General features: G+C 40.3%; 1 protein-coding gene across 1 annotated transcript in view; it reads left to right on the forward strand.

Annotated features, from left to right (window-relative positions):
- HYDIN (HYDIN axonemal central pair apparatus protein) overlaps positions 1-23,988 on the forward strand; it is a 435,992-nt gene that overhangs the window by 196,918 nt on the left and 215,086 nt on the right. Inside the window, exons 13-17 of the mRNA XM_060288997.1 lie at positions 3,471-3,694; positions 8,416-8,483; positions 15,780-16,015; positions 18,511-18,611; positions 20,990-21,125. Coding sequence (XP_060144980.1) covers positions 3,471-3,694; positions 8,416-8,483; positions 15,780-16,015; positions 18,511-18,611; positions 20,990-21,125 — 765 coding nt within the window. The remainder of the gene's footprint in view (positions 1-3,470; positions 3,695-8,415; positions 8,484-15,779; positions 16,016-18,510; positions 18,612-20,989; positions 21,126-23,988) is intronic.

Here is a 23,988-nt window from a genome sequence, read left to right on the forward strand (position 1 = left end):
CCATTTTCTTAATTGTTTTGGGTTTGTTATTGTAGGTGTTTTCCTTCTCTTGTGTTTCCTGCCTAGAGAAGTTCCTTTAGCATTTGTTGTAGAGCTGTTTTGGTGGTGCTGAATTCTCTTAGCTTTTGCTTGTCTGTAAAGGTTTTAATTTCTCCGTCAAATCTGCATGAGATCCTTGCTGGGTAGAGTAATCTTGGTTGTAGGTTTTTCCCTTTCATCACTTTAAATATGTCCTGCCACTCTCTTCTGGCTTGCAGAGTTTCTGCTGACAAATCACCTGTTAACCTTATGGGGATTCCCTTCTGTGTTATTTGTTGTTTTTCCCTTGCTGCTTTTAATATTTTTTCTTTGTATTTAATTTTTGATAGTTCAATTAATGTGTTTTGGTGTGTGTCTCCTTGGATTTATCCTGTATGGGACTCTCTGTGCTTCCTGTTCTTGATTGACTAGTTCCTTTCCCATATTAAGGAGGTTTTTAATTATAATCTCTTCAAATGTTTTCTCAGTCCCTTTCTTTTTCTCTTCCTCTTCTGGAACCCCTATAATTTGAATGTTGGTGCATTTAATATTGTCCCAGAGGTCTCTGAGACTGTCCTAAATTCTTTTCATTCTTTGTGCTTTATTCTGCTCTGTGGTAGTTATTTCAACTATTTTATCTTCCAGGTCACTTATCCGTTCTTCTGCCTCAGTTATTCTGCTATTGATTCCTTCTAGAGAATTTTTAATTTCATTTATTGTGTAGTTCATCATTGTTTGTTTGCTCTTTAGTTCTTCTAAGTCCTTGTTAAACATTTCTTGTATTTCCTACATTCTATTTCCAAGATTTTGGATCATCTTTACTATCATTACTCTGAATTCTTTTTCAGGTAGACTGCCTATTTCCTCTTCATTTGTTTGGTCTGGTGGGTTTTTACCTTGCTCCTTCATCTGCAGTGTGTTTCTCTGTCTTCTCATTTTGCTTAACTTACTGCGTTTGGGGTGTCCTTTTTGAGGCTGCAGGTTTGTAGTTCCCATTGTTTTTGGTGTCTGCCCCCAGTGGCTAAGGTTGGTTCAGTGGGTTGTGTAGGCTTCCTGGCGCAGGGGACTGGTGCCTGCATTCTGGTGGATGAGGCTGGATCTTGTCTTTCTGGTGGGCAGGACGGCGTCTGGTGGTGTGTTTTTGGGTGTCTGTGACCTTATTATGATTTTAGGCAGCCTCTCTGCTAATGGGTGGGGTTGTGTTCCTGCCTTGCTAGTTGTTTGACATAGGTTGTCGAGCACTGTAGCTTGCTGGTCGTTGAGTGGAGCTGGGTCTTAGCATTGAGATGGAGATCTCTTTAAAAGCTTTTGCTGTTTGATATTATGTGGAGCCAGGAGGTCTCTGGTGGACCAGTGTGCTGAACTCGGCTCTCTCATCTTAGAGGCACAGGCCTGACACCCAGCCGGAGCACCAAGACCCTGTCAGCTACACGGCGAACAAGATGCACTGTGGTGCTTGGCCCCAGGCGGCAACTACGACTGCTGCCCGGGTTCCCTGGTTTCTCAGTAGTACTTACATTTTACAGATGGGAAAATGGGCACAGAGAAGCCAAGCAGGTTCTGCAAGGTCACACAGCTAGTCAAGTCAGTGGAATAGCTGGGACTTGAACCCAGGCATTTGGCTTCTGAGACCCTGGTCATAATCACTTTTCTACGTGGTCTTTTTAAGAGGAATAAAGGATGAAGCATAACTCCTATGACCAGGGAACATAGGATGAGGGAGATGGGAAATAAATGTAAAAAGATGAACAACATATCAAGTAACACTTAGTTATGTACCTCTTTTGGTACATCATCCATCTTCTCTTGGCAGGAGTGGTTGTCTTCCTTTGCAAGAGCCCCTGACTGTATCCTGCTTATGCTCTTGATTCCTTCTTCTCTGCTCCTGAGGAGGCACCCTGATCTAGTGGACCCCCTACATCCACCCAGACCCTATTACCTTGGTTACCCAGTCCCCTTTTCTTATTACAAAAACAAACATGTAGGCTGGGCCTTAAGGGTGCATTATCTCATTTAATAGTATAAATAGACTAGGTCTCACCTACCATACCTTCCTGCAGCTTTGCCACCCTCATTTTCTCTTTTTTACTACTAATCTTCTCAAAACAGGAATCTAGAATAGTCAGCCACTATTTCCTCTGCACCTACTCACTCCCTAAACATTTGTACTCCGGATTCTACAGTCACACTCTATTGAAATTACTTTCTTCTTCAAGGGCAGGGATGGCCTCTAATTAAAAATTTAAAATCTATAGAATTTTCTCAAAGCTTATTCTCCTTAACCTCTATCCCCATTCAACCCCTTTTGAAAGTTCTCTCTTGGATTTCTCGGTTCCTGCCATGCCCCCCATACTTTTCTGAATCTTTCTTCATCATCTCCTCTTTTTTTCCTCCAGTGCCTTGATGTAGGTTGAAGGTACTTTCTAAGTAGAGAGAATGACTGTTCACCCATTCAGGTATAAGCATTGGCAAGGAATAGAGATTGTATTTTAGAAGCCGAGGAATAGGACTGTGTGGCTCTAGTACAAGTTCATGGACAGACTTGTGGAAAGTGACAGTGGGAGTGGTAGACGGAGCCAGCTGTGGAGGCCTCTGAATGCCAGGCATGAGCTTTGTACACACACCTCGTGTGCAATCAAATATGGGCAATGACTTGGTTCCAGAACATTAGTATATAGGAATAAAACTTTTCTGTATGGGACTTCCCTGGCAGTCCAGTGGTTAAGACTCCATGCTTCCACTGTTGAGGGGACACGGGTTCCATCCCTGGTCGGGGAATTAAGATGCCTCACACAGCACTGCGCAGCCAAAAAATAAAAACAAAAACCCGAAACCAGACAAATGAACAAAAAACTTTTCTGTAGTAAATCAGTGGCTTACATAAGCATCCCAAAACAGTTATCCATCCATTACAGTTTGAGATGAAAATATCACAATAGGATGAAATTTGATGGTACAACAAAGAGAATCCTTGCAATCCGGAATCCACAATAATAGCTTATTCTACATTCTTCAAGCTACGTTATAAACATAGGCTTAGATATTTCTTGATCCTCTATTGTAGCTTGCTTTTTATTTTTCAGCATGTCACTTAATCCCAGCCTTCTCATGTGTATAAGAGAAAGACCTACCTTCCCTTGGTTACTTCAGAGATAGAATCAAAAACAAAGGTCTTTTAAGGGTCTTCTTCAATAGATGTGATTATGATCAATCTTTATAGCATGAATATAATGCATATGACTAACTCTATTTTAAAGAGGAGATTAAAAAACACAAAATTACTTTCTGGCTTGGGATTCCTGTCTTCAAACATTCAAGACAGAAGACTGATTATTTTTCCCCTGGAGTTTTTCTGTGGTTCTACTTCCTGCAGCTGTTTCTGTGTTGGTGCTTATATGAAAATAAATCAGAGGCCCGTTGCCTACCTTTTCATTCTTGTCTTTTTGATATAGGCAGTACTATCCAACAAAGGCAGCATTGATGCCCTCTTCAGCATGATCCCTCCAACTTCGGCTGTGGGGACCTGCTTTGTTTTCAGTCCCAAGGAAGGCATCATCGAACCAAGTGGAGTCCAGGCTGTCCAGATATCCTTCAGTTCTCCCATCCTGGGACACTTTGAAGAAGAGTTCCTGGTCAATGTCAATGGATCACCAGAGCCTGTGAAATTGACCATTATGTAAGTTACTTCTACAGGTAATGTGGAAACTGAAGTTTTTACCTAATGCTTTCTTAAACTTCAAAACTAGAGCACTTTACACATTAATGGAGAATTACTAGGTTGCCAAAATATTTATTCTTTTGTTAACAATATTGATACCTGCCTGAAAGTAGCAACAATTTGATTCCCTACTGTTTACTTTTTAAAATCCAGGCACAGAAGTAAAATGTAAAAATAAAATCCTTTCATAAACTTACTTTAAAAAACCAAAACTAGATCATGTCTTGAATGTCCATAACTGTCTTTGTTGATATGACCACATCAACATACTGGGGTGTTTTAAATTTCCACCAGTGTTTCTCTAGTGAACATGTTTAACTTATTACTGTAGTATGGATGCAGATGGTATTTTGGAATCTAGTTTTTCTGTAAGCTCTAACCTTATAAAATAAGAACTTAAACACTATATTAGTTTCTACTTACTCTCTGTTTTAGTATGTTTAGGGAAAGTAGGTTGTTAACACCTGGATAAAATTGAAAAGTTTTTTCAACCGATGTTGCTGGAACAACTGGATATCCACATGCAAAAGGATAAAAGTTGGACCCCCCCCAAACCTCAGACCATATACAAAACTAACATAATATGGGCCAAAGACCCAAATGTAACAACTAAAACTGTACAACTGTTTAAATAAAACATAAGTGCAAATATGCATGACCTTGGATTAGGCAAAGGTTTTTTAAAGATGACACCTAAGTATAAGCAATCAAAGAAAAAATAAATAAATTAGACTTCATCAAAATTTAAAAATTTTGTGCCTTAAGGGATACTATTAAGAAAGTGAAAAAACAAACCACAATATGGGAGAAAGTATTTGTAAATCATATATCTGAAAAGGGACTTATATCTAAGACATATAGAGAACATTTACACTCAGTAATAAAAAGGCAACCAATCAAAAATTGAACAAACCATCTGAGCAGACATTTCTCTAAAGAAGATATACAAATGATTAATAACATGAAAAGACTCTCAACATCATTAATCATCAGGGAGGTGCAAATCAAAACCATAATGAGATACAACTTCCACTTCACACCCACGTGGGTGGCTATAATTTAAAAAATGGAAAATAAGTGATGGGGAGAACGTAGAGAAATCAGAACCTTCATACACTGATGATGGGAATGTAAAATGTACAGCCACTTTGGAAAACAGTCTGACACGTTTTCTCAAGTAAACGTTGAGTTACCATATGACCCGGCAATTCCACTCCCAGATACATACCCAAGAAAAGTGAAAATATAAATCCATACAAAAACTTGTACACGAATGTTTATTACAGCATTATTCATAGTAGCCAAAAAATGCAAGTGTCTACCAACTGATGAATGGATAAACAAAATGTGGTCTTTCCACACAATGGAATGTTATTAAGACCATAAAAAGGAATGAAAAAAGAAAGAAAGGATGTACATGCTACAACATGGTACAATGAATGAACCTTGAAAATGAAATGACAAGTGAAAGAAGCCAGTCACAAAAGACCATATATTGTATGATTCCATTTATGTGAAACGTCCAGAGAGAGTAAATCTGTATATGGATAGGAAGTAGATTAGTGGTTGCTTAAGGCCAGGGGTGGAGGTGGGAGATAGAGAGTGATAGTTAAAGGGTATGGGGTTTCTTTTTGAGGTGACGGGAATGTTCTAAAGTTAACCCAGGTGGTGGTTGCACATATATGTGAATACTATACAAAAACCATTGACTTATACACTTTAAATGGGTGAATTGTATAGCATGTGAATTATATTTCAATGAGGCTGTTATTTTTTTTTAATTTCCAGGAGCCTGTAATTCATTCATTTCATGGGTGAATTTTTTAAACCTCTGATCTCTTCTCCTGAAGATCCCAAACTAGTAATGCATGTCACTAGCAATGTCTGAATAGGTTAGGGTCTACTTGGTTTTTCCACTGTGAATAATAGGGATTAGGAATCTCCTAGGAACTTACAAGTAAACTTGGACTAGTTAATACTCCAGGTGCTCTGTGGAGGTTAAGTCTCTTGTTTTATCCTCTGCACCTTACCATTCACACCACTCCCATGCCACTTTCTTATTTTGGATGTTCATTCCTTGTTTCTTTCAAAGGAAAGGAAAGTCTGACTGTGGAGAGAATGCTTATGTTCATCCTAAAACTAATCACAAATTGCTAAGAGAAATATTCTTGTCTAAATTGCATTTGTCCAAAGTGTTCTAGCGCTTCAAACCACAAACAGTAATTTTGAAAACTTGGCAAATATCTAGTGTCACAAATAAATGTCTAATGATAAAGGGTGAAATACATGTATAATTTATTATTTATTTCCAGCTCCACACAGTAATACTGATTTTACTTACGACTTTGCCAGGAACTCTTTCTTGAGCCTTATGGTCCAAGAAGTCTCTATAAAAGTTAATATTGTGGATTCTGTAATTATGTTTCTTATTCTTTTATTGTTGGGTAATCTTCTTTCCTTAGTACCACATAATTTTGGCCAGTATGCCTTGAAAGATCAGAACAGTTGCTGTTTCTATTGATTTCTCCAGCTGCATGACACCGTATTTTAAGTGGTTGGATAAACAGCACTGTAAAGTTAATGTGATTTTTAAAATTACCCATGAACAGTTTTGTTCCCTCCTATTTTTACATATGTGACTTTATACAGTTTAACTGTAGTATATTTCGCATTCAACCCGTTTCACATAACATCATAATTCAGTCACTCTCTTAGTCTTTAAAATTCTAATTTTAACAGACCATTGCTTTGATGGAGGGCACCCACCGTCTTGGCAGAGACTATCCTAATGTTCAGGATCCCTGTTTGAATGAATGTGACAGTATCTAAGCCCAGTTGGTATTCAGCTGCAGTTCCCCTAGTTACATGTGCCTTTGAACAAATGTGATTTAACTCTAGTTTTTTTTCTACTTCTACACTGATTAAATGACTGCTTTGTGCAGTGTTGTGATCTTTCTTATTTCTGTAGGCTTTTGTGCATATCAGACACTTTTGATCTATTTGTTACTTTGGCCCGGCCCAAACTTCTTTTACAAGCCAAGTATCTAATCTGTAGGCTCCTTTGACTTATCTCAGCTGGATCCTAATTCCTTGCTAGGTACCAGCTGCTCCTTTTGAAACCACTTTGGATCATTAGCATGAAATAGAATAGATGGTCCTGGGAAAGGCTTTTAGAATTGAAACTTGCTGCATTGATTCTTTGTTGTCATCTCTCCTCCCAGGCTTTCAACAGCCTCTCACCACATTATCATCAGATCTCTAGCAGCCCGAAGTATCACTAGGGCACCAAGTGCGTTCAGCATGGTGTGACACACCTACATCACCAACATCAGGGTCTGGGTAAATTAGGAGACTCATGCTTAGTGAGGTTTCTGGTATTTGTGTGTCTATAACTTTTAAAAGCTTGGCACATAGATGGGGAATTATTTCAGTTCTTACCTTTGGTCTAGAGATTTTAGGGACATGGACCACGGAGAAAGACAAGAATAAACTAATATCTGATATATTGGTTTTCTATTGCTGCTTAATAAATTACCACAAACATAGTAGCTTAAAACAATACAGATTTATTATTTTACAGTTCTATAGATCTAAAGTCCAACACAGGTCTTACTGCGCTAAAATCAAGGTGTTGGCCAGGGCTGTCTTTCTTTCTGGAAGCTCTAGGGGAGAATTCATCTCCTAACCTTGTTCAGCTTCTTGAAGCTGCCCACGGTCTTTGGCTCATGGTCTGCCTCCTCTATGTTCAAAGCCAGCAAAGGCTGGTTGAGTCCTTCTCACATTGCCTCACTCCTACCTCCTCTTCTGTCCCTGTGTTCTAATTTTAAAGACCTTTGTGATTACATTGAGCCCACCTGGATAATTCAGGCTAATCCCCTTATCTTAAGATCAGTTAATTAGCAAACTTAATTCCTTCTGCCACCTTAATTACCCTTTGCCATGTAACCTAATATATTCACAGATTGCGGGGATTAGCACATAGACATCTTTGGGGACCATTATGCTATCTACCACAACTGAAGTCAGTTAGAAGCTGTAGAATCTCCCCATTGTTTATTTTAAGCTAGAGTGTCACTCCAAGATCATGAGCCTTGTATGAGAGGGAAACAAAACAACAACAGTTAAAGAGTCTTTAAAGGCCACCTGTTCCAGTCTTCTCTTTTGTACGTTAGGAAAAGAAACTGAGGCCTACAGAGGTAAAGTGATTGGCCAAGATCACAGCTAGTTGGTGGTAGGAACTGGATTAAAACAGTTTTATAAAAGTGTGGGCCAAGGAATACTGGTATCATTGATAGTCTTTGATGTCTATCATATGATTAGACCTATAATTTTTTCTTGCCTGAGTTAATAAATTTTCATGATATGTGTCTCATCCACATTAACATTTTGTGCCATTAGTTCAGTGATGTGTCTGCTCTGCCTCATCATTGATAGCAGTATGGTGGTAAGTTAACCGTAGCGTCGTTTGCTAAAACCCAAAGGTTTGAGAGTGGAAAAGGAATTTTCAGAACCATTGGGATAGACCATTATCTCACAGTTTCCTTAAGTCCTAGATGATGCTGTAATTGAGTTAATGCTAAATTATGGTTTTCAGTACTTACCTCTACCCACTTCTTGATTGTTACCTTGAATTCACTGGCTTCTCTTTCCACTCCCTTAACTTGTATTCCTACTTTCAGAGGCTGTGTCATTGGACCTACCTTCCATTTTAATGTTCCTGCTCTGCATTTTGGTGATGTTTCCTTTGGTGAGTACTTTTCCATTTTAAATTAGAAATTGAGAAGAATTACTTTTCCCTCCACATGGAAGGAGGAAAGTTTACAAAGAACGTCTCTTACCATTTTGTGTGGGTAATAGCTAAGAGGGTCTAGAATTGTTCTTCCTCTGCAGAATTTTGGTGCTGTTTCCTAGTTTATAGGTGAATGTTATAGCCGTGTCTCCTGGATACTAGTAGTTGTCAGGCCATGGCTGTCCCCCCTCTTCCTGCAGTGGAACAACAGAAAGCTTTAAGCTTTATTCCACTGTCTTAACATTCTGAACATTCTATTTATATGCAGATTCTGGTTTGCCACTTTGGCTACACAGCAACCTTTCCACAGAGATGCTCTCAGTATACCTGTGAGCTCGGTGGTGGTTTAATTCAGGTGTTTTATCACTGCAAATTGATGACTCTTCTATATGTTTGTATAGTCTTTTTACTCAGTTGCTTCCCTGAGTCATTTTCTCCCATCTAAACTTCCCCAATAATAAAAATGATAATAACAACAGTGGCAGCAAAATTACCCATTAAATGATTCTTTCTTGTAGTCCAATTACTGCTAAGTAATTACATGCGGTACTACATTTAAACATTTTAGCAATCCTAGGAGAAGGCACTCTTTAAGGTCCCCATTTTAGAGCTGGACGAACTGAGCATTGGAACAGTTAAATAACTCCCAAAGGTCACACAGCAGTGGCAGAATTAGTATTTCAATTGAGATCTGTCTAAATCATATACTGGCAACTTGGGTGTTGAGAGTTGCCCCCAGAGAGGCAAAAATTGGCTCTTGGGTGTTGAAAAAACTTAGATATAACAATGGTTTGTGTTCCTTCAAAGTTCCACCCTGCCCAACAGAATCTTATTCCTCAGTATTTAATTTCTCTTGTTAGGTAGAAATTGTCTAATTTAAATCATATTTAATTAACTGATTTGACTTGATATAAAATTCATTTATCACAGTGGTTCTTTTTAGGAGGTGATGACTTTAAAAAATTGAGAAACCCTAGTCTAAATCTTTATTCCATAATTCTTTCCATTTTGTTCTATTGTTTCCCATTTTAACTTTCAGTTCTCTTGCTTCATTTCAAGTAGGCCTGTCTAACTTGGGGAAAAATAGTTCTTTAGAAAAAGCTGATTCATAATGCCTTTATCAGTTGCTTTAACATTTGGGTGTTATGAAAGTTTCTAAAACTCAGAATATATTTATTTATACAATGCTCCCACCCTGATCTACATTATATTGGGTAAGGCACATACCATAGGAAAATCTATATAAATGAAGTTGAATGTCTGTTCATATAGAATGTGAAAATGGCTGGAGAGATGTTACAGATTTGTAGGGCATATTTGAATGATAGACTCTTTTGAAGGAAAATGAAAGTGACCTACAACTTAAGGGTAACTGTGACTGATGCACAATAAGAGGGGAGTTTGTGTACCCAAAGACCTATGCAGTGTACTCCAAACACTTCAAACTGAGTCCATGGAGAGCTCTGAGCAACTGGTGCCCACAGCAGCATACCCTTCCACAGGCATTTAAACACAAAGTCCAGTCCAAGTACATTTGGAAGATGTGCCCTATGTCGTATGCCCTGGAGGGAAAAAACAAGTCAAAGTAAGCACCTCAAATCAGTTACTCCAAGAAATCTCCACTGACTTATTGTCTAGAATGTGCCCTATTGCTGAGCTCTGACATGTTAATGTAAATACTGTGCCAATGATAAGCCAATTATCGAACCCCGTGAATATCTGAAATGCTTTTATCTAAAATCCAAACATTTTAAAACATCAAAGCCCCTAATAGTACATTTCCATGGAATATGGCAAATGTATATCCCCAAGATGCCACTGATTTACTCAAAATGCTGTATTTGATATTGGCAAGCTCTTGGTCACACAATGGGTAAAACCATGTATGCATGCTCCAAGGCTAGTTAGGTTTTTCCAGTAACAGTCTTCCATTTGGTCCTCTCTTATCCCTAAGGATACAGGAAGGGCCATCACTGGGTAATTTATTCATAGTTTTCTTTTGCTATAGAGATAATAATCAACAGCTGTTCCTCATAGTTGGTAAAACTAGAAGTTTTGGTAACTAGCTTAGGTGAAAATTAGAAACAGTTTATTTTCCTTTTGTATAATATCTTACTGAACTATTTGATGATACAGCAGCTAGACTCTTATGACATAAGAGGCTAGAAGACACTACAGAGCCATGACCCAAGATTTCCCAAGTCTGAGATATGAGAACTTACCCTCCTGAGTCCACCTTCAAAACCCAAGTTGCCTTTTCTTTTAGTTTGGATGTGGATTCCTTAATCTTCTCTGCATTATGACAGGAAATATTAATAAAAACATACCCTTTTTCTTGCCAATAGGAAATCTAAGGTTTTCAAAACACCTCGTTCAGTAAATTCAAGCTACTTTGCTGCGCTTCTGGATTCTTCACTATAATGGCCAAAGTTAGGGGCAGTTTTGTAATAATCTTTCAAAATTGTCTTATGGTATATTTTCAAATTCCAGAGTTGGAACTAAAGTCCTCATGACTCCAACACAAAGTATCACTTATTTCTCCAGGTAGATTGGCCTCCTATCACAAAGAAACATAGTTCTTAGGAGAGTTATTTATTTGAAACTATACTCTAAGAAGTGTATATAGTTAGTTCCAGATTCAAAAGAGAAATCAACTGTTACAGGAGTCAGCCAGAAACTGGAGGACTTTTTTAGTTATTTCAGGATGATAGATATATTGTGTGGAGTTAAACGAGGTCTTCAGAGACTGTTGTAGAGCTGGGGAGTAGGTTAAGCTAACTAAAGTTGGTAGTATTGTCCCCATATTGGCAAGAAGGCCCATTCCTGAAGAGGCATCTGTTACAGGCTAGTGTTGGAGACATGGCATTTACTTGCTTAGAGATGAAGATCTAGATCTGGCATCAGGGTCTGTGGGGATCAATGATGTTAGGATATTATAAATACCATAAAGTAGGTGAGAGGTAATAGTACTGTTGGTTGGCATCTAAAATATTTAAAGTATGGCTGTGAATGGCTGTTGGATGACCTGTCTAGTAATTAATTAGTTTGACTGAAGCTACAGTATCATGAGAGAGTTAAATTACAGAATTTGGGTGGTGATTGTCCCTGAAGGAACACTGAGGCTTTGATAACTCCTCAGATTGGTCAAAGAATAAAACGGACCAAGTCATAACTGGTATTATGCCAGGTGATAGACCAAAATGGGCCGGATAAGTATCTGCAAAGTCACTATTTTTCAGGAGGCACAAGAATTTGCTGAATGAGAATAAGGAATTTGGAAGGCTCCAGGCTTTCAGTGAACTTGACCATTGGATAATTTGGACAGAGAAGTTAGAGTTTGAGGTTAGAGTTGTTGGGATAAATAAATATAAGCATCAAAAAATATACATGATAGTTGTCTCTTCCATGGCCAGGTATGAACTAGCAGTATTTTACTCAAGGGGAAGTATTTAAATTGACTTTAGGAGAGTGTAAAGTGGAGAGTCAGGGCCAAAGCTTAATTGTCATGATCATAGAAAGTTCATAGAAGGGTTGGCAGAAGATATTATAGTAGGCATGGGCAAAGCCTAGACCCGAATAAGTTATCATTAACAGTAAGGGAGACACAATAGGGGATATCAGAGTTGTTATGACTTTATGAAAGTAAATAGAGAATAATATGGCAGAATGATAAAGAAGGAAAGTATACAAGGAAAAGTATGAGAATCAGTAATGCCCGGTATGTAGCAAAATCTTGTTCCATCACACTTGAGCAGAGTCTATTTCATGTAGAGTCTGCTTGTTCTGAGGAGCTTGGAATAGCAATCTGTTGCTGAAGGTCATCAATTTCTGGCAGTTTTTTTTTTTTTTAGCAAACTTCCATTTAAGATCTCCAGTAAGAGTCATTTTCTACGTCTTCAGCAAGTAATTCAGTTTCTTTGGGTGTCTTTTTACCCAAAAGCTCACCTCTTTTTTTTTTTTTTTTTTGCCATACGTGGGCCTCTTACTGTTGTGGCCTCTCCCGTTGCGGAGCACAGGCTCCGGACGCGCAGGCTTAGCGGCTGTGGCTCACGGGCCCAGCCGCTCCGCGGCATGTGGGATCCTCCCAGACCGGGGCACGAACCCATGTCCCCTGCATTGGCAGGTGGACTCTCAACCACTGTGCCACCAGGGAAGCCCAGGCTCACCTCTTAATTAACTGCAGGGTCAGTTGTTAGAAGGCTCTAAAGAAGACTATTGATATATATTTTTTGATTTTTGAGGTTGAAAGAGGGAGAGTTTCTGAGGGTGAGTTTTTGGGGAAGATTTCTTGAACTTATAGATGAGCTGGTTCTTGACAATGTTTAGTTATGTCTGTATTAAGCAAGCTTGATTGAGATTGATAAAAAACTTGTAATCCCTAATTATTATTTCCTAGGGTGAATAGTCTGAGTTGTAGAGGGAGCTAACCTGGTCTGATAAGACATTAGAACCAAAGGTAAAACTCTTCACCAAAGAACTCCAAGAGCCTCAGAGAACTTGGCCAGTTTAAGATCAAAAATACTATTTTTGTGTTCTACATTTCCCAAGGATTGTAATTGTGAATTTTTTTATCACATGGTTGACGCACTGTAAGATTCTTTATAACTCTTCTATGTAAGGCTGGTATTCCCTAGGTGGGAAAGTTATAGAGTACAATGTCTTAGTCACATTTATGGCAGCGGCCTTTCTGTATAGGAAGGCTCAAATCCGTATCAAGAATTTACAATTACAACAACATATTTTAACTGTATAATTTCGGCACAGCCCATCTGTATCTGAAAGGTTCTTTGGAGTATGATTTAGACCCACAAATCACTGCACAGTTTTCCTGGAATATGATAGCAGAATGTAAGGCGGAAGCCAGCCACATCCCCAGTTACAGAGGAGAAATTTTGCTATCAACTCTTATTCAGAAATTATCTCATCTCTTTTATGATGGGACCTGTGGTATAAGATTTTTGTCAAAGACCAGCTCATTCTTTGGGGCATGTCATAGTTGGTGTGCCAGAGACCATTGACACGAACAGAGGATCCCAATTTTAGGTAATGTTTGTTTTCTAAGTCTGATTTTTTTATGTTCAGAATAGATTGTGAAAATTGTGCTTATTGATCTCCCATATTGTGAATTATTTCTGTAGACAGCTACAAAAGTACCATCTGTTTTGCACAATGCTCTGCTAACACATTTCCCTTTGCTTTGTGGAGATTTTTATTTTACTAGAAAAATTAGGAATCCATTGTCTAAAAGAGCCTGTGAATCCCCAAAAGTCTTATCAATTGTAATTTAATTTTTGGTCTTGAGTATTGCTGAATCAGTTTAATTGTAATTTAATTTTTGGTCTTGAGTGTTGCTGTATCAGTTTAACACTCATCTTAGCTGGGGTCCATTCTTCGTAGAGAGATAATGTTCCAAATAATGTACCACCTTTTGTCAGAAATGGAATTTTTCCTTTGCAGCCTTGTGATCTTTTGCCCCTAGTTTCCTTAAGTTTACTTTCTTTTTAGGGGCTTTCCAGGTCAGGTGACAATACACATATTGAATGAGAATCAATGAGACTATCATCTTTTAAATCATTATTTAAGTACCAGGAGAGGTAGGAAGGCGTCTCTTTGTATCTTTGAGGCATTCTGGCCAAGCATGTTGTTAATTATTCCAAGAAAAGGCACATACGTGTTTTTTTTTTTTTTTTTTTTTTTTTTATGTACTAGGTGCTAAAGAAGGGAGTATAGAGGTCTACGCTGTAAATTACTTGCATTCAGTTGGACTACAGATAGGGTAGTAATTCAGATTTGGTGCAACCAGAAACCTAGGAATAACATTTGTGTTAATGAGCCTTCAGGCTTTAATAAAATAATATCCCTTTTCTTCAGGCTCCTGGATAAGCAATATGGGATATTACAAGTAGTTGTACAAGGAACTATTCTAGTTAGGAGGTTGTAGTTGGCTTTATTCTCAGAAAAACTTCTAGCTTCAGGGAAGTAGTCTGGGCAATGGTTTGGAAAGACCTGTCTGAATCTTTATAGGATCCACTTCCATAATACACTCTATGTTTGAACAATATTTATCCCATAAATGGTCAGGTAAAACAAGAGTCATTGTTGGGAAAGTTCAGAAAAGTCAAATGTAGCGATCACGTGATTGTGAAACTGACTTTCTAGAAATACCTCTGGAATTTCCAAGAATAATCTTTCAAGTGCCCTTAATCAGACAGTTCTTTTTCCATAAAAGATCTCTTCCAAGTAGATTGGCAGGTGCAGAATCACAAAGGAGACATGAATGTGTTTCTTCCAACAGTCCTAATGTGTAGACAAAAGCTCAGACATGGGGTGAAGTAGATCAGTTCAAAATATCCCCAGCAGTACTGCAATAATTACTCCAGGAGACCAATTGTGTTTTATCACAGTAGTGTTCAACATAGAAAGAGAAGTGTTTACATCCAGTAGAAATACGCGTATTTATTCTCTTATGGGTGTAGATCATTCTTGTTCTGAAAATGGTAGCAGATACATTGGCCACCTAGGGAATCCAAAATCAGAGTTCAGTTTATTGTTTACCAGGCAAGTAGGATCCACATCTCTAGGAAAGGAACATGAGTCTCCCTGAACTGAATGTAGGAGGGCTAGAAATAACATTAAAAAGCAGCTTTGTCTAAGGGAGGCAAAAGCCGATGTATTAGTCTCTGGCTGGCTCAAAAGTAGATCGTAAAGTCTCTCTCAGGAGAGGCTATTATTCTATTTTGTGTCATCGACTCTGAGAACATGAGCCTCAGACAAGTCTAGGATGAATTATATAATGTCTTGGCAGGCTCTGGGTCACACGCGGGCAAAACTACAGAGGCTTCTCCTTTCACACACTGGCAAATAAAAAGAGCAAATATAACTCTGTTCTTTGGGAAAAAATCTGTATTTCTATATGAAAATTAATTGTACAATGTGCTTCTAGAATATTACTTAGCAAACTGATTATAGAGACTGCCTCTAGAGAGGGGTCTGGATGTTGATGGAGGGGTTTGTTTCATGTCTATTGTTGTTACATAGTAAATGCATAGTAAGTATTCACTGAGTGAATGAATGAGTGAAATACATTTATTGGTTGTGCAACTGAAAACAATACTGGGGAGAGTTGGAATTAAGCAAGTAGTGTTGAAGTGCATAGACAATTCATTTAAGAGGTTTGGCAGTGCAAGGGGAGGTTGAAGTTAAAGGGAAGGTCTTGTGGGGCTTTTATTTCTCACCTTACATTTTGTTTTCCAGGGTTTCCTCATACCTTGGTATGTTCCCTCAATAATACCTCCTTGGTCCCCATGACCTTCAAACTGCGTGTGCCTGGGGATGGTGTTGGCCATAAAAGCATTTCAATTTGTGAGCAGTATTCAGACAACAAAAAATCATGTTGGAACAAGGATGAAATACCTGTAATGAGACCAAAGGAATTCACTGTCACCCCCAACTGTGGCACCATTCGCTCCCAAGGATTTGCTGCTATCAGGGTAAAGTGCACAGCCTTCCAGCACATGTGGCCAAGCAGCTGAACTGTCAAATAGTTATTGGGACCACATCTAGAGTTTGCTTTATATGCCCGGTGTCAATGGGAGGGAGTGCCTCTAATTCACATAGAAAAGTGAGTCTATTTCTATAAGGAAATAAAACTACTGTAGCAAAAGAAACCAGACCAAATATATTGGGCAAAAGCGCTGACACTGCTCCAGTGGGTTTCCATCGATCTAAATGCATTGCCTTTACCATAACAGTGGATTCTAGCAATTTCTGCTGAAACCACTGCTCTAAACAGATAGTATGCCTATCAGTACTAACATAAAAATATTTAATAACTCGTTGATAATTAGGTCCTGCGTTAGACTCACATCATTTATACCACTAAGTATCCAGATTTATGCCACAGATGATATCCAGTTTATTCATATTTTTAATCTGAATCTGAGCTTCATGGCGAATGTGGATGTGATATTCCTAACAGTGCTTTATATTAAGGTCCACAGTGTGATGCTTTGCTTATGGCCTCACAGTGCCACCAGCAGAATTATTTCACAGCTAACTGAGAAAGATTTTAGCTGTCTTCCCTCACTTACTTTTGCTTCTCCAAACAGTTAGGTCTAGCAATACTGAAGGCTGCTAAATTTAAATGATTTGATCTTTTCTGGAAAAGGAAAAAAATAAGACTTCATAGCTAAGGTTATAGTTTTCTCTTTAGTCATTACCTTTGAATATTTAATTCAGCTATGGTTTTATCCCCCAGATTTGCTTTTAATGCTTCATAATATCTCACCATGAATCTACTCATCCTAAATCTATTCTGGGAGTTTTCAGCTCTTCTAAGGGCTTCTCCACGGATCCAGTGAGGTTTGATCTCTCACATCGTTGTAATTTCCCAGTGTTGCTCTCTCAGTCTGTTTGGGCTGCTACTACAAAATACCAGAGACTGGGTAGCTTGTAAACATCAGAAATTTATTCTTTACAATCTGGAAGCTGGAAGTCCAAGGTCAGGGTGCCAGCATGGTAGGGTTCTGGTGAAGGCCCTTTTTCAGGTGGCAGACTGCCGACATCTCCTTGTATCCTCACATGATGAAGGGACAAGGGAGCTCTCCGGGGCCTATTTTATAAAGGCGCTCATCCTGCTCACGAGGGCCCCACCCTCATGACCTCATCACCTCCCAAGGGCCTCACCTCCTAATACCATCACATTGTGAGTTAAGATTTCAGCATGTGAATTTGGGGCCAGAGGTGGGGACGCAATCATTCAGATCAGAGCAGTTGCTAACTGTGACTTGCCCAGGAAGAAGTGCAGCTGCAATGAGTTAATTTATTTTTTACTTAGTAATGCTTAGCTTACATATTACCTACCATTCCCCCCCTTTTTGGGGGCTTCTCCCAGATTAGTACAGGAAGATTTTAGAAGACAGAGCATCTATCTAGGAGCCTTCTGCCAGAACCACTTGTTCTAACCATAGCTCAGAGACATAAACAAGGGTTAGAGTCACTCCAGGAATCTGTGCACTGGGGCAGCTGCTTGTCTCCAAATCTGACAAGTTTTCCTTCCAAATCAATGACCCCCCTCTTTACTTTATTTTTCCTTTGTATTTTGAAAAGCTTTCTCCAAGCCTCAGTTTTCCCTCCTGATCTGCACTTTAACCACGTCTGTGTGGACTTAAAAATTTGCATCCAACAATTCCCTTTCCAACCAAAACAATTTTAATTAGTACCTGATGCATAATTTATAGATAGAAAAGCTGTAACCTACTCCAGAAGCTGTTTTCTACACTTACAAGTATCTCTTCCAGTACAAATCATTTTAAGACAATTAAAAATTGCAACAATGCTTCAAAAGCCTAAATGTCAAGTTTCACAACAGTAAATAAAAACATAGGGTAAAATATACTGGCCAGATACTGTCCTTGGATTAACCTTTCTTTGGAGCTTCTTATTTTCTTCTCTAATAATGAATATGGGAGGTGGGGAGGAACAACAAGATTTTGGTTAAAAAAAAAAAAGGCTATCTAGTTGATTTCTTATGCCATTTCTATAACTGACATTTATTTTGCCATAAGAGAAATCTAGCTGTAGTGTTTTATTGGTGTGTTGAATTTTCATAATTTATATAGCCCAGAGTTGTAGAGATCAATTTAAATTGCAGTAATTAAAGTTTGTTTGATGTTGCATATCCTTCAGGGCCCTGTTTCCCCTCGTGCAGGTGTACGACTCCTTTGATACAACCCCCTTGGAAATCAGCAAACCTATTGTACCAAAAGCCATTCGGTGGTTTCTAACCTGGCCTTTGAAAAAAACTCAGCATGCAGTAACCCCAAAACATAGCTTGTTTAACTAAAAATGTAAAATGCCACACATCCCCTAATAAAGTAGTTAGAAACTACATTCATCAATGTGATCCTCCCTTGGCCCCTTTTTCCCCTGTGCGGAGGGAGAGCTGGCCTTTGAGAAGAGCAGTTTTTCACCTTGTTCTTTCCAGGTGACCTTATGCTCCAACACTCTGCAGAAATATGAGCTGGCCCTGGTGGTGGACGTGGAGGGCATCGGGGAAGAAGTGCTGGCGCTCTTAATTACAGCGAGGTATTGCGCTCACCTGCTTTCTCTTCCCCAGTCTTCCCTGAGCCGCCAGTAATGGGCTCTTTCTCTAGAAGGCAGCACGCCTACAAGCAGTTCACACTGCGTTTGTTCTGCTTTCCTGGGAGAGGAAGCTAAATCTGATATTTGAGTGACAAAGCTTTAGAACAGCAAATGCACCTTTGGTGGAAATAAGAGGAGGGATGCGTGTGTTTTGCAGTGTTAAGAATAATAGTGCTCTTTAATGGGTCTGACTTGCTGTGTGTATAACTGACAAGGTTTTAGCAGGAAGAGGTGAACAGTTGCTGTTTCTTATTGTTATCTTTAAAGATAGTACCCCAGAGTTCTGCAGCTGAAAGGGTGAGGCTCGCAGCCCTGCAGTGGAAGATCCTGCTCCTGGACTCTGTCATTATGACTTTAAGGGAGGCTGCAGGCGGCCCCCAAAATGAGGCCCCCGCTAACATCATAAACTCCTCAGAACCATCACCAACTTGTCTCTCCGTTTTAGTAGAGGCAGCAGTGGGCTCTGGAGTCAGGTTAAGATCCTGGCTCTGCCATTTGTGGACTGGGTCTCCTCAACTAAGTTACAGCCTTTCCGAGGATGGTATGTCACTTACTGATGATGACAGTGATCCTAAATAAAATCATTGGCCACACTCTTGCCAAAGCAAACAAATACCCAGATCTGGAACTTGAGAATGTGTATGAAAATACCATCTGAAGGAAATAGAGAAAGGTACTTACTAAAACTCTGACAGTATTCCAATCCCTAGAATTTAGCACTTCCATGAATCTTAGGAAGATGCGCCTTAAAGAGTGTGCAGCCGAGCTGGTTGGTGGGGCCATCATAACTGGCACCATTTCCTGTGTCTTGGGTTTGAGTGAAGTCACAGGGCAGCCCTAAAATAAGGTCAAATTCTTCTTAGTATTCCCTCCAGAGACCTAATTGTTTAAAAACAGTGAAAACTCTTTCATCTGGTCCTCTCTATCCCGAAGTTTTACTTTTTGTCTAGTCTTGTGTGTATTTTCTATGTGGGTTTATTCTGATACTTTCCAGCCCCTCTTCCCTGCAGCTCTCAGTAGAAAATCCTGAATTTTTAAGAAAAAGGGGAGGGGTGGTTCTAGGAGGCTACGGGTTTCCTACCATGTATTCTCTGTGACCCAGTCAAATACTATCAGTCCTCTCAGCCACAGTGTTTCAAGTAGTAAAGGATAAGCTTTACCAAAATCATTGGGTCAACTGACAACTTCCACTCTAGCTAAAAATGAACACTCATCTTGTGCTAAACCCAAACTTTGAGGTCAACAAGACTCTCTTTCATGTCACTGCTTTTGGTGCAGTCTGTAAGAACTGCTCAGAGACTCTCAACAGAAGAGCTGCTTTTAGAATGTGCTCCCTAAGGTAATTCTCCCAGAGAGCCAGCAGTATGGCTGGCGACACCCACTACCACAGGCTCATCATCTCTTCCCGAGCCATCATGCGGCTCCGTGCCATACCCTTCATTCACACCGTCTTCTGTGTTTCCCTAAGAAGAGTTAATGATGCTAACATCAATCTCTAAAATTACCTTCATTTTACCTATGAGCAGAATAGGACTCTGGGAGGGAGAGCAGCTTGCTCAAGGCTGTACTTGGTAAGGTCAGTACTTGAACCTGGCTCTGACAGATTCAAACGCTAGCACCCCTCAGCATTGCACTATATTGTGATAGTGCAGTAGGGCAGGGCAGACTTCAAGACTTAACAGACACAACATAAAACCCAAGTCACCTAGTAATAGGCGAGCTGCCCACACAGGCCTTCCACTCCTCCCTCCCTCTCCCCCATCACACCCCCTCCACACTGAGCACCACTGTCACAGTGCCAGTTTTGGGTCGAGCAGCTGCCTGAGCCTACTGATCCAAGGCAGCTGTTCTGCGTAGGAATTAGAATTATTACCATTAGTTAGATGGTGTGAGCTGTTGCTAGTCTTCAGGGGACTCTGACTGGTCCAAAGTGTCACAGCTAGTCAGGACCTCATGCTGGTGGCATTGGCCCTGTTTGTCATGGAAACAGATCCACAACCCTAAGGAATTTGCGCTGTGGGGTCTCTTTGCCAAAGGAAGGCCAAATATGAAAAACAATGGAAACGTTAGTCATTACCCACAGAAGACAGTGTTTAAGGAGTCCTCCTTCTAGCCCTTTTTTGATTAAAAAGTGGTGATTGGGGGCTTAGGGAGAGGGATGACAGGAGAGAAGATTTGAAAATGATTAATGTAGTTATTAGAGGAAAACTACTGTGTGACAGTGACAAATGTGTTTAACTTGGGACTCTGTGTCCTCCATATGTAAACAAGCTCTCCCTCCATCCTTTTGAATTCTTTAATGGACTCCTTCCTTCGAGCAGGTGTATTGTACCTCCTCTCCACGTGGTTAATACGGAGGTGAACTTTGGGCGCTGCTTCCTGAAGTATCCATATGAGAAAACGATCCAGCTTGTCAATCATAACGACCTCCCAGCGTGCTATCAGGTCCTGCCTCAGGTGAGTTACTCTACCCCTTTTTTTTTTTTTTTTTTTTTGGGCCGTACGCGGGCCTCTCACTGTTGGTGGCTTCTCCCTTTGCGGAGCCCAGGCTCAGCGGCCATGGCTCACGGGCCCAGCCGCTCCGCGGCATGTGGGATCTTCCCGGACCGGGGCACGAACCCGTGTCCCCTGTATCGGTAGGCGGACTCTCAACCACTGCGCCACCAGGGAAGCCCCTCTATCCTTTTTCAGTGTTGATTTTTCTTCAGTTGGATTCCTTCAGTGAGAAAGAGAAGACCTTTGAAAGAGCCATATTCCTGAGCACATGACTGTGTGTAATTCTAATTTTTAACTGTGGGATAACCTGGAGATGGGGTTATAAAGCTATAGCTGGATTGCCACCTGTATGAGTGAGCAGCTGCAGGTGGAAACAGTTGTTAATTTCCCAGGGAAATTGCCTTCTATAAAGAGGAGAAAGGGTCAATTAGGGCAACATGCAGAAGTTGCACCTGCAAATTATTGCCTGTGCATTAACCATGCATGGGAAATGAGGCAGAGCTAGAAGTTTTCATTTATGTCTATGGCTGTGACTTGAACAGAATCACTAAGATATGGTAATGCAATATTTATAAATGAACTTGTTTGACTGGAAGGCTAGAGATAATATAGGAAGGAGAAAGGAGGAACTGTTTCTTAATGTTTTATGAAATGGATCTGCCCACGTGCCATTACACCTAGCTAGGTGGGAGACTAAGCCATTAAACACAGATGGAAAAAAGATTCAAAAAGATCTGTATAGACTAGCGTAATGAAAGGTGACTAATGAGGGGCACTTTACCAAGGATGAATTTGGGTTTAAAATTCATTTCTGTAAGTAGTACTCTAATAAAAATACATGCAAAAAATCAAATGGGGGTTTCATTTGGCTGTAAGTTCAAAATAAGTTAAAAGACCAGTGAGGTGACTCCGCGGAGCAATGGATAGTGCCATTGGCCTTCCAAAAGACCGGTGTTGAGGCCACAGAACCAAGGCAGGTTTGGGCTGCATCGGAGAAACACAGTGTTCCACAGCTAAAGGAAGGAGAGAGCCACACATCAAAGCAGGGCTGGAATGTTGTCTTCAGATCTTGACAGGGTATTTTTTAATGGCAACTTAAAAAAAAAAAAAGAATTCTGTTTGGAGTAACGAGAATGTCAGTCTCTGTCGTCTGGAAATCCAAGTCATATGAGGAGCAAGCACGAAGTCTAATCTGGAACAGAGAAGTAGCTGGGATGAAATAGTTCCCACTAGTCAAAGGTCTAAGTCAAAGGTCTACTGTGTAAAAAAGGGAATTCGAGTCATTCTGTGGGTGTCTCTCAGACAAAACCAGAAGCCAAGAATGGGGGTGACAGGAGACAACTTTTCTAACTTTCAAGTGTTCAACAGCCGAACAGGCTCGCCCTGCAGAATGCACGGTCACCTCAAGAGCTCAGAGCAGAGCCTGAGTCACCCAGGGTGATAGGGAAGCTGTTTGTGCACAGCTGGGCTGGGAAAAGGGTGAGGCACTTGCCTCAAGCACAAAATTTAGGGGAGAGCCAAAACACTCAGTAATCAAGATAATCTATGATAATGTTTTCATGCTACACTTGAAGAAATCAAAACTAATACAAAAAATCCATGATAAGTAAGATATCAAAATATTAGATAAAGGTGGAATCAGTATTACTGATTTTCCTTTGGCCTCGGGGTCCAGGAAGGCCGGGCGGAGCACTGCTGCTGAGGGAGGCTGAGTTAGATTAGGCGAAGCTGGACCAGACCAGGTGCGGAAAGACCATGGGGTGTCCCGGACTAGTGAAACCGGCACGCTCTGTCCTTCCCTCCAGGAGCCGACGCTCTGAGAAGTGTTTCCCAGTTACTCTAACTTATTTGACCGTGGGAGTTTTAAAGTTTTATTTGTTGTTGTTGTTGCATAAATGCTTAGTAATATGCTGCAGAACAGAGTTCTTAGGAACGTATGTTCGTAAACAGTGGACGACATTCATTCACCTGTTTCCCCATTTAAAAAACATGTACTGGGGCTTCCCTGGTGGTCCAGTGGTTAAGACTCTGTGCTCCCAATGCAGGGGGCCTGGGTTAGATCCCTGGTCAGGAACTAGATCCTGCATGCCACAACTAAAAAGATCCTGCATGCCACAACTAAGACCCGGCACAGCCAAATAAATAAATATTAAAAAACAAACCAAAAACAAACAAACGTGTATTGAGCATGTATTTTGGGCCAGAAAGTGGGCACATAATGAGGAGAGACCCAGGTCGTGCCCTAAGAAGTTTACAGTCCTTGGAGAAGATGGACGCGTTGATAGTGCGTGGTGAGGGAAGGGACTGCAGGATGCTCCCTGAGGACAGAGCAAGCGCCCAGACTCTGGGGCACTGGGCATCCCTGGGGGTATAAGGATGAGTGTGCAGGCAGGTCAGAGGGTGTGGGCACTCCAGGAAGAGCAACCACAAGTGCAAAGGGTTGGAGGTGGAAACAGTGTCATGTGTTCAGGAAATGCCAGTGGCCTCTACCAATGAAGCGCAAAGGGGTGAAGTGGATGGGGAATAAAGCATGAAGGTGCGGAAGGCCAGTTTAAGAAATTTGGCCATGGGAAGCTGTTGCCCTGAACTAACTCACATTGTGGATGATTTCTGCACTTTGCTGGGTTGCACACTTTGCATTTGGGGCCTTATGCACACCTCACTTAGCCAAAGTTCCTTCTGGCTGAATTGGGGTGCTCATCTCCATTCACCTGCTTTAATGATGATTCAATTCTAAAAGCCCTCCACAGACTCAGGACAACGCTTGTTTGAAAATGATCTAACGTGCTGTTGATTTCATACTGAGCCTGGGGCTTGCTTTTCC

This window comes from Globicephala melas, chromosome 19 (assembly GCF_963455315.2).
Source record: "Globicephala melas chromosome 19, mGloMel1.2, whole genome shotgun sequence".
In the NCBI taxonomy this organism is placed as follows: domain Eukaryota; kingdom Metazoa; phylum Chordata; class Mammalia; order Artiodactyla; family Delphinidae; genus Globicephala; species Globicephala melas.